This window comes from Odocoileus virginianus, chromosome 27 (assembly GCF_023699985.2).
Source record: "Odocoileus virginianus isolate 20LAN1187 ecotype Illinois chromosome 27, Ovbor_1.2, whole genome shotgun sequence".
Lineage (NCBI taxonomy): Eukaryota > Metazoa > Chordata > Mammalia > Artiodactyla > Cervidae > Odocoileus > Odocoileus virginianus.
This window is the reverse complement of record NC_069700.1, coordinates 40,797,243-40,808,118: the sequence shown is the minus strand read 5'-3', so window position 1 is coordinate 40,808,118 and position 10,876 is coordinate 40,797,243. Positions and strand designations below refer to the sequence as shown.

The window sequence follows — 10,876 nt, the reverse complement described above, 5'->3', positions numbered from 1 at the left end:
CAATATTCCCTTGGCGAGTAACAACGACCCTTGAATCTACATCTTGCAACAGCAGTAGATTCCACAACAAAAAATTACATCCCCAATACATAGTAAAACCCAATGCCAGGTATCACCTGGAATGCATGCTGCAGTCCTTGCCTCATGGGGCTAGAGGGGCCACCCACTGCGTGTGGAGTGCCTTTATCTCACATGGCCAAGTCCAGTCCACCATCTGTCCTTGTGAGATTGCAGGAAAGCCTCCACAGGGGCAGCTCCACTCCTGTAGAATTTTATTAAGGACCTGCAGTCCCCAGGCCCACCCCTTCAAGGAGGGGATCTTTGCAGCATTCACAGCCCATCCATATGATTACAGTTTTCTGAATCTGAGGGAACACTGAACACTTTACAGAACACTGTTCTTAATCTACAGCATAAGACAAAGCCTTTGCCTCGGCACAGGAAGCCATCTAATTTCCAAAAGGAAGGACATAGCCTTTACACACTATTTGGCCACCACAGCCATCAACCTCTAGGACCAGGAAACTGCTCTGGGTTTCCATAAACAAGGCTGCATTCAGCAACCAGGTCAACCTGGGCCATTACTCTCTGTACGTTAGCTGGTGACCAGTGAATTGCAAGTTCTACAGGGGGCCTCCAGTCCCTGCTTGGGCTCTTCAGGAAGACACCTTGGTCTGAGCCCTATTCAAAGCAGAAAAGGGCATCATCAAAAGTAACACCCTTGGGTGTCATGCAATCTTTTAACTGAACTGCCCGTAACTCTTGCTGTGGGTGCTTCCCACACTTGGTAAACTGCTGACCCAGTCTCAGTTGCCTCCATAGCTCTAGGCACAGAGCCCTGGGCTGTCTATCAGTTTTATTTCTGCCAACTCCTGGTGCCAGCAAATCAGTCCACAGTTTCATTCTCGTCACCCAGATGGGGGCTTTACTAGCTCAGGCCCCCTTCAGGGTCTTCACAGTTCTAATCCCTTTTGCCTGCCACCGTCCCTCTATTTCTCCCGAGCTAGCCACCATTAAGATCACCTCGTAGTTGGGGCACCGCACACGGTGCACAAGAATAGCAGCCAGGGATCCAAGAGGTAGATGGAGCATCGTTCAAATGGCATCGCGAAAGCTGCCGGTAAAACGCTCATCATCTGGGCCCCGGGTGTTTGGGTTGAAGACTGACTGCTTCATGCCCAGTTCTCTCACTACTCGGGTCAACTCAGCATCGGTCTGCCATTCACTCACAGTGTCTGGGAGCTCTCCCACTTCCGACCACTGGTGTGGGTTGTAGCGCTAATTGATTCCATGAGGCTGTGCGTTTGGTTAGCTGCCCCTTGCATGAGTCACCTAGTGCTCTGCACTAGGTGTAAAACCTAGTGAGCGTTTGTCTCAGTGAGGGGTGAGTGGTTGTGGATGCCAGCTATTCTACCTCATCCCCAGGGTCACAAAAGCCAGCTGCCCGGGGTTCTCCTTGTCTCTGCCAAAACTGCACACCCAAGTAGACCAACACCACCTGATACATCATGAACTTGGTCATATTGGGGGCCCCATGAGGATGTCGCCCCAGGCCCTAGGCTATTCATGCTTCACTTTCCGCTGAACAAGGGGCCTCTCTGCCAAGCGGGGACCCGCAGTCTCATAACGTTCAGCATCACCATCACTTACCAACTCTCTGACACAGATGCTGGGTTCTTCAGGGCCACGGGGCTCTTGCTCTAATGCCAATATACATTGCTCTAGTTCTTCCGAGCATCTCTGCACATCATGCACCAGGATGGCATACCGTAAGACACTATCCATATTCACCTTCAAGGTAGTCAGGAAAACCCAACTCACAGTGCCAGCAGAAGTCCATGCCGCCTTGTCCAGTAAATGGGAACTCATTACCAGTAACACCTTTTCAATGCTATCTGGTGAACCGCCCACTGCCTCCCAGTCTTCCAATGGAGCCCAAACCAAGAGAATCACAGCCACATGCTATACGGTGGCCAATGGCTTCCTACACCCAGTGGAGTATCAGGCTCTTCTACCTGCTGGGTATCCTGCCAACTATGCCAAATGTATCCCTGATCAACCTGTTTGTGACACCAGTTGCCTTGCTGTTCACAATGGTTGCTGAATCCAGGGTAGGCAAGGCACAAGCTAAGAGGCTGGAGGAGGACGTGAGGAATCGTAGGAACTGCAGACACATTTATCCTCTCCTGGCTGACACAGCAGCCATAGCAGTGGACATGCTGTATTCCCTGCTCTTGTGGCCGACACAGTGGACACAGCCATGACACTGCAGTAATGCTGCGGCTTATTCGGTTGGAGCTCATATATCAAAAACAGCCCATGACAAAGTGAGTACCTCATGATGTCCATGCGCAGTACTATAAATGAGCTCAGCTGTCATAGTCATTATCTACAAAACATGGGGCAAGAGAGCCTGGAAACACCATCTTGGCTTTTTGCTCTCTCCCCACAGCCAGGCTGGATGAAGCACAAGCTGGAATCAATGTTGATGGGAGAAATAGCAATAACCTCATCTATGCTGATGACATCACCTTTATGGCAGAAAGCAAAGAGGAACTAAAGAGCCTCTTGATGAAAATGAAAGAAGAGAGTGAAAAAGCTGGCTTAAAGCTCAACAATCAAAAAATGAAAAGCATGGCATCTAGTCCCATCACTCCATGGCAAACAGATGGTGAAACAATGGAAACAGTATCAGTTTATTTTCTTGGGTTCCAAAATCACTGCAGATGGTGGCTGCAGCCATTAAAAGACACTTGCTCCTTGGAAAAAAAGCAATGACAAACCTAGACAGCATATTAAAAGGCAGAGACATTACTTTGCCAACAAAGGTCAATCTAGTCAAAGCTATGGTTTTTCCAGTGGTCATGTATGGATGTGAGAGTAGGCTGAGCATTGAGGAATTGATGCATTTGAACTGTGGTGTTGGAGAAGACTCTTGAGAGTCCCTTGGACTGCAAGGAGATCCAACAGTCAATCCTAAAGGAAATCAACCCTGAATATTCATTGGAAAGACTGATGCTGAAGTTCCAATACTTTTCCACCTGATGCAAATAGCCGACTCATTGGAAAAAACCCTGATGCTGGGAAAGATTGAAGGCAGGAGGAGAAGGGGACGACAGAGGTAGAGATGGTTGGATGGCATCACCGACTCAATGGACATGAGTTTGAGCAAGCTCTGGGAGATGGTGAAGGAAAGGGAAGCCTGGCATGTTGCAGTCCACGGGGGTCACAGAGTCAGACATGACTGAGCATCTGAAAAACAACAATAAGCACTAAGGGTGTGGTGAGCAGAAATAACTGCTGAGATACCCATCTAGAAATCTTGTTTATCAGAGGAATTCCTGCAAACAGAACAAAATTTACAGAGTGTACAAAGAAGGCAAAGTTCTTTTTTACTCTCTTAGGATCACTGGTTCTGAAAATTAAACTAACAGACAGATTCATGGGAGAAAAACATAAGGATTTACATAGTATGAGTTTTACATGATGCAAGAGGTTTCCTAAGGAAATGAAGACCTGAAGAAAGAGATCTGACATTTGCACATGGACTTTGATGAAGAGGGGGCAGTCAGGGAAGAATGAAGCAGGTCAGGAGTGTGAAGTTAGAGCGATGCGTGGGGGAAATTTAGCAACGCCTGGTTGTTAAGGACTCTTCTGAGAGAAGAATGCTCCTTTCCACCACGTGTAGGGAGGGCACCCCTTACGTGAGGGTCTATGACCTGTTTCAGGAGAGAAGGACAGAGCAACATTTCTACATCTGCTATTTTCTCAAACTCCTGTAGCTTTAAATATTCAATATGCCAAGATGCTATATTAAGGTGTAGTGTGTCCTGAACCCCACCCAGTAGATGGGAAAGCAATGGACGAACACCAATTGCAGAGATACAGCTGATAAAATGATGGACCAGATGCCATGTATGCTTAGGTAATGCCAATCATTTCTAAAACTACTTGTGACATTTGAAAATGCATATAGCCAATTGACCTGGATACTTCAAAACACCAATTCAGAATTCATGTATATATCTACACATGCCCATACATACATTAACCCATCATGTACCCATACACACACATGGATTTACAACCCATCCTTTTCAGAACTAAACTAGCCACAACCAGCAATAAAGATGGAAGGAAATACAAGAAATTAACCACAGTAACTTCCCATCCTCTGCTCCAGGCTCCTTATCTTGGCAGAATCCCTTGGGATATTGAACACAGAGATACAGAAGTCCTAAGCTCCTAATTCATCACAAAGATCTACTCTAGAAAAGACATTGGAATTTTTCAGGACCAGCGGGGAACTCTGGTGTCTCTTCTCCTGCAAATGGTATGAAGGTGTGTTCCTTGACAGTTCCTGAGGTGTAGTCATTCTTTGACCTCATCCCTAAGTGCGATTATTTATATCAGAGGATGAATATGAGCCTTTGCTGAGGTGCTAATATACAAAACTGACAGTATTTCAGACAGGAGGGATGCTCAATAAATTAAAATACAGATATAGTACCTGAAAGCACACTGCATTTCTTCCAAGTGATCCTCAAAATTTCCACATGTATCTCAAAAATTAGCCTTATGAGAAAGCATCAGTTTAATTAAATATTATTTTGGAGGTGTTGGAAAGGTTCCCCACATCTTACTATCTCCCCCATGATCTTTAATTCCCCTGAAGTACTCATTCCATTGAATTCAAAGCCTTTTTGGTCTTTAGAAAACCCCTGTTAAAATGCACATACCACTGGCAGCTCCATTGGCTGATGTATTGAGAGAATGCATGTCAGCATTTCTGCTGTGATAGCCAGCGAAGAATAACACTCTCCAGGAGCAAGTGCAGGACTTCTGGCCAGGGGTGACAGTACAGCTAAGTCCTGAGTGGTGTGAAATGAGAAATAAAGACCAACCTTGCCCATTCCACAATATTGCCCAAGGCCAGCCCTGTTAAGTGATCTTAACATAAGAGTATCTTGCTTGACAATGTTAAACCCCACGACCTGCTGCACTATAATACTCACTCTACTACTTCCAGGCTGCTGGTAAATTTCCGCTTCAGTACCCTGAGTGGTGCCCCAGTTAACTGAAGGAGGGACCACAGTTCTCTCTACTGACTATGTAAACAGCATTGTTCACACCAAAGAAACTGGTTTGCCCTTGCATAGAATCTGACTCTGTAATGTCTGTCTTTTGCCAGTTCACTGGAAGCTCAACTGTTGCTGTTTTTTTTAATTATGAAAGTATGATAACATGGAGATCAAATTGCCAACATCCACTAGATCATATAAAAGGCTAGAGATTCCAGAAATACATCTACTTCTGCTTTATTGACTATGCCAAAGCCTTGACTGTGTGGATCACAACAAACTGTGGAAAAGTCTTAGAGAGATGGGAATATCAGACCACGTTACCTGCCTCCTGAGAAACCTGTATGCAGGTCAAGAAGCAACAATTAGAACCAGGCATGGAACAATGGACTGGTTCACAATTGGATAGGAGGCTGTATATTGTCACCCTGCATATTTAACTTATATGCAGTGTACATCATGCGAAATGCTGGGCTGGATGAACCACAAGCTGGAATCAAGATTGCCAGGAGAAATATCAATAACCTCAGACATGTAGATGATAACACCCTTACGGGAGAAAGTGAAGAAGAATTAAAGAGCCTCTTGATGAAGGTGAAAATGGAGAGTGAAAAGGCTGATTTAAAACTCAACATTCAAAAAGCGAAGATCATGGCATCTGGTCTCATCACTTCATGGCAAATAAATGGGGAAACAATGGAAACAGTGAGAGACTTTATTTTCTTGGGCTCTAAAATCACTTTGGACAGTGACTGCGGCCATGAAATTAGAAGATGCTTGCTCATTGGAAGAAAAGCAGTGATAAACTTACACAGCATATTAAAAAGCAGAGATATTACTTTGCCAACAAAGTCCATATAGTCAAAGCTATGATTTTTCCAGTAGTCATGTATGGATATGAGATCTGGACAATAAAAAATGGCTGAAAAAAAATGGCTGAGCACCAAAGAATTGATGCTTTCAAACTGTGGTGTTGGAGAAGACTCTTGAGAGTCCCTTGGACTGCAAGGAGATCAAACCAGTCAATCCTCAAGGAAATCAACTCTGATTATTCACTGAAAGGACTAATGCTGAAGCTGAAGCTGAAGCTGAAGCTCCAATACTGTGGCCACCTAATGAGAAGAGCTGACTCATGAAAAAGACCCTGATGCTGGGAAAGATTGAAGGCAGTAGGAGAAGGGGATGACAGAGGGTGAAATAGTTGGAATGCATCACCAACTCAATGGACATGTGTTTGAGCAACCTCTGGGAGATGGTAAAGGAGAGGGAAGCCTGGCCTGCTTCTGTCTGTGTGGTCACAAAGAGTTGGACATGACTGAGTGACAAGAACAAAATGGTAATGTGGAAACTAGGAAAATACAGAACAAAGTTACATATAGTTACACTATATTTTGCAATTTTTAAGTAGATAATTAAGGTTCTAAGTTGGAGTTTCAATATCAAATTCTCAAAAATAGCGGAATGAATAGACAAAAAAGTAGAAGGATATAGTAAACCTAAAAAGCACTATGAATCAATTCAACATAATTAAGATTTATACAATTTTCACATAAAACAGGAGGATATAAATTCTATTCATGTTCCCATAAGCTATAAACCAAGAGACACTGGAATATATCCAGGGACATAAAACAAGGTGCAAAATTTCATGGTCTAAAAGTATTGAAATCATACAGAATTTGTTCTTATCATTATCTTAGAACTCAGTATATAAAGATATTTGAGAATAAACCACATATTTCCAAGTGCAATGTGACCTTTACCAAGAGATATATTTGACTTAGCCTTTGAAAGCCTCAATAAAGTTAAAAGACTGAAAAGAAAGAAAACATGTAAATGAGAAATTAATGGAAGTTCAATCTTAGTCAAGATATTTCTCATATGGGTCCCCCCTAAACATACATGTTCAATCACTTTTATGAAACTATTAATTTCCTACAGACATTTTGCCCACATGCTCTCAAATTCTAACAAAAACTGACAAGCTAAGTATTAATATTATTATACTCAGTTTGCAACTGAAATCAAAAGAAGAAAAATATAAGTCCAAATCACACAACTACTAATGAACAGCACCTTAGCATGTCCCAACACACTGCTGCTAATCTACAAAGGAGGCCTTGCATTCTCACTGTTTATATATCGCTGTCTCCACCATTATCAGTAGGCAGGAACTGAGGGCCTATTTGTCATCAACAAACACAGCACAGAGAAGTAGCTCCTTAGAGAGAAAGCAGACTGGTTAGATAAAATAAAAAGATAGTGCAAGACAGCAGGTATTATTGCTTAAGTCACAAGAAAAATAATAAGGGCTCCAAAAGTTTTTATCAATAAGAATTTTGAAGATCAGAATAAAAAAGTTAAAAAGATACAAGAAATTATATTCAATACCTTATAATAACCATAACGGAAAAGAATCTGAAAAAGAACATATACATATTTATGTATGACTGAATCACTTTGCTATATACAAGAAACTAATACAATATTACAAATCAACTATACTTCAATTAAAAATTAAATTCTAAAAAGAGACAATCTTATTAGCACCCATTGAAACAATGTTGTAAAAGTTGTTTAACCTCTGCACCATTGATGACATTTTGGGTCACATAGTTCTTTGCTGGGAGTTGGAGAGTATCAGTCCTGCTTGTAGTAAAATGTTTTGCAGTATCCCTGACCTCCACCCATTCGAGGCCAGCAGCACTCCCGTTTTATGACAGTCAAAACTGTCTCCCAAGAGGGAAAAATCACTCTAGTTGAAAACCTGCTATAGAAAAATATTTAGAGATATGCATATATTTTATGGTGTATTATTTTTAAGTGAAAATGGTTATAAAATAAAGTGCAATATATGATCTGGTTGTTTCTTGTTTTGGGGGTTTTCTTGAGAAAAAATATATCAAGTGTTAGTCACTCAGTTGTGTCAAACTCTTTGTGACCCCATGAACTATAGCCTGCCAGGCTCTTCTGGCCATGGAATTCTCCAGGCAGAAATATTGAAGTAGCCATGCCTTTCTCCCAATCCAGGGGATCTTCCTGACCCAGGGATCAAACCCTAGTCTCCCGTATTGCAGAAGATCCTTCACCATCTGAGCCACCAAAAAATAGAAATTTAAGAACATCAAAAGGTTAAAGTGGTCAGCTGATAACATGATAACAGGTCATTTTGTTTATTTTTTCCTCTGTTTCTTTTTTTCCCTCTAGATTTTCCACATTCACTACAACAAACAATTTCTTTTGTAGCATATTTGACAGCCTAGGAATTCTAAAGATTCATTTATTTCAAAGCTGTGTTGTAAGACGATGGGAAAACTTGTCTAGCTCTGAACCCAAGACAAAGGGAAAAAAAGGAAAGAAAAGCATCTCCTAATAAATTTAAGCTCCATATTTGTAAGCCACACAATTTCGTAATCCAAATTTCTTCTAATTTCATGGTCTGGGGTCTGAGGTCTCTAAACTGAGAAATTCCCACAAAAGTCTGTCTTGGATCAATGCCACCCCCGGGTCATACAGTAAGTTCAGTTCAGTCACTCAGTCGTGTCCGACTTTTTGCGACCCCATGAATCGCAGCACACCAGGCCTCCCTGTCCATCACCAACTCCCGGAGTTTACTCAAACTCATGTCCATCAAGTCATTGATGCCATCCAGCCATCTCATCCTCTATCGTCCCCTTCTCCTCCTGCCCCCAATCCCTCCCAGCATCAGGGTCTTTTCCGATGAGTCAATTCTTCACATGAGGTGGCCGAAGTATTAGAGTTTCAGCTTCAGCATCAGTCCTTCCAATGAACACCCAGGACTGATCTCCTTTAGGATGGACTGGTTGGATCTCCTTGCAGTCCAAGGGACTCTCAAGAGTCTTCTCCAACACCACAGTTCAAAAGCATCAATTCTTCTGTGCTCTGCTTTCTTCACAGTCCAACTCTCACATCCATACATGACCACTGGAAAAACCATAGCCTTGACCAGATAAACCTTTGTTGTCAAAGTAATGTCTCTGCTTTTCAATATGCTATCTAGGTTGGTCATAACTTTCCTTCCAAGGAGTAAGCGTCTTTTAATTTCATGGTTGCAATCACCATCTGCAGTGATTTTGGAGCCCAAAAAAATGAAGTCCGACACTGTTTCCACTGTCTCCCCATCTATTTCCCAAGAGGTGATGGGACCAGATGCCATGATCTTAGTTTTCTGAAAGTTGAGCTTTAAGCCAACTTTTTCATTCTCCTCTTTCACTTTCGTCAAGAGGCTTTTTTTAGTTCCTCTTCACTTTGTGCCATAAGGGTGGTGTCATCTGCATATCTGAGGTTATTGATATTTCTCCCAGCAATCTTGATTCCAGCTTGTGCTTCTTCCAGCCCAGCGTGTGCAAAACTGCTCTGGAGGAACCCTCCCACATTCCAGGCTTATAAGGGAGAGGCCAGCACAAAACAAAAGCAACAAAGATATCCCCTAAACTGACTCAAGATCATGTGGAGACAAGGCCCCCGTGGGGAAGAATTGACAGATACATACAAGAAGTTAGAGCTGGAAGATCATCTAGTTACTAAAAGACCACCTGAAAGAAAATGTGAAAATAGCACATATAAGATTAAAAGACAAGAAATTAACTGCCCTGTTCTGGAGCGTAAAACTGGGACAATAAACAGGTACTCAGTGACCTCCTGGTAAAAATCAAATTGTGCTTTGAGAAACAAAATCATATAGTGGTGGTTCTTGAAAACCTGTATGCATGTCAGGAAGCAACAGTTAGAACTGGACATGGAACAACAGACTGGTTGCAAATAGGAAAAGGAATACGTCAAGGCTGGATATTGTCACCCTGCTTATTTAACTTACATGCAGAGTACATCATGAGAAATGCTGGCCTGGAGGAAGCACAGGCTGGAATCAAGAATTCTGGGAGAACTATCAATAACCTCAGATATGCAAATAAACACCACCCTTATGGCAGAAAGTGAAGAGGAACTAAAAAGCCTCTTGATGAAAGTGAAAGAGGAGAGTGAAAAAGTTGGCTTAAAGCTCAACATTCAGAAAACTAAAATCATGGCATCTGGTCCCATCACCTCTTGGGAAATAGATGGGGAGACAGTGGAAACAGTGTCAGACTTTGTTTTTTGGGACTCCAAAATCACGGCAGATGGTGATTGCAGCCATGAAATTAAAAGATGTTTACTCCTCGGAAGGAAAGTTATGACCAACCTAGATAGCATATTGAAAAGCAGAGACGTTCCTTTGACAACAAAGGTTTATCTGGTCAAGGCTATGGTTTTTCCAGTGGTCATGTATGGATGTGAGAGTTGGACTGTGAAGAAAGTTGAGCACAGAAGAATTGATGCTTTTGAACTGTGGTGTTGGAGAAGACACTTGAGAGTCCCTTGGACTGCAAGGAGATTCAACCAGTCCATCCTAAAGGAGATCAGTCCTGGGTGTTCATTGGAAGGACTGATGCTGAAGCTGAAACTCCAATACTTTGGCCACCTCATGCGAAGAGTTGACTCATTTGAAAAGACCCTGATGCTGGGAAGGATTGGGGGCAGGAGGAGAAGAGGACGACAGAGGATGAGATGGCTGGATGGCATCACTGACTTGATGGACATGAGTTTGAGTAAACTCCGGGAGTTGGTGATGGACAGGGAGGCCTGGCGTGCTGCAATTCATGGGGTTGCAGAGTCAGACACGACTGAGCGACTGAACTGAACTGAACTAAATCTCTAAATCATGTCTGACACTTCACAACTCCATGGACGGTAGCCCGCCAGAGTCCTCCATCCCTAGGATTTTCCAGGCACTAGTA

General features: G+C 42.8%; 1 protein-coding gene across 1 annotated transcript; it reads left to right on the top strand.

Annotated features, from left to right (window-relative positions):
* Window positions 1-1,976: 1,976 nt before the first annotated feature.
* On the top strand, window positions 1,977-10,398 carry LOC139031502 (uncharacterized; the record flags this gene model as incomplete). Its single annotated transcript, XM_070456915.1, is given in 5 exon segments — window positions 1,977-2,157; window positions 2,453-2,590; window positions 5,533-5,675; window positions 9,927-10,013; window positions 10,015-10,398. Coding segments are annotated over 5 exon segments (933 nt in total), but the record flags the coding sequence as incomplete, so codon positions are not given.
* Window positions 10,399-10,876: the final 478 nt, after the last annotated feature.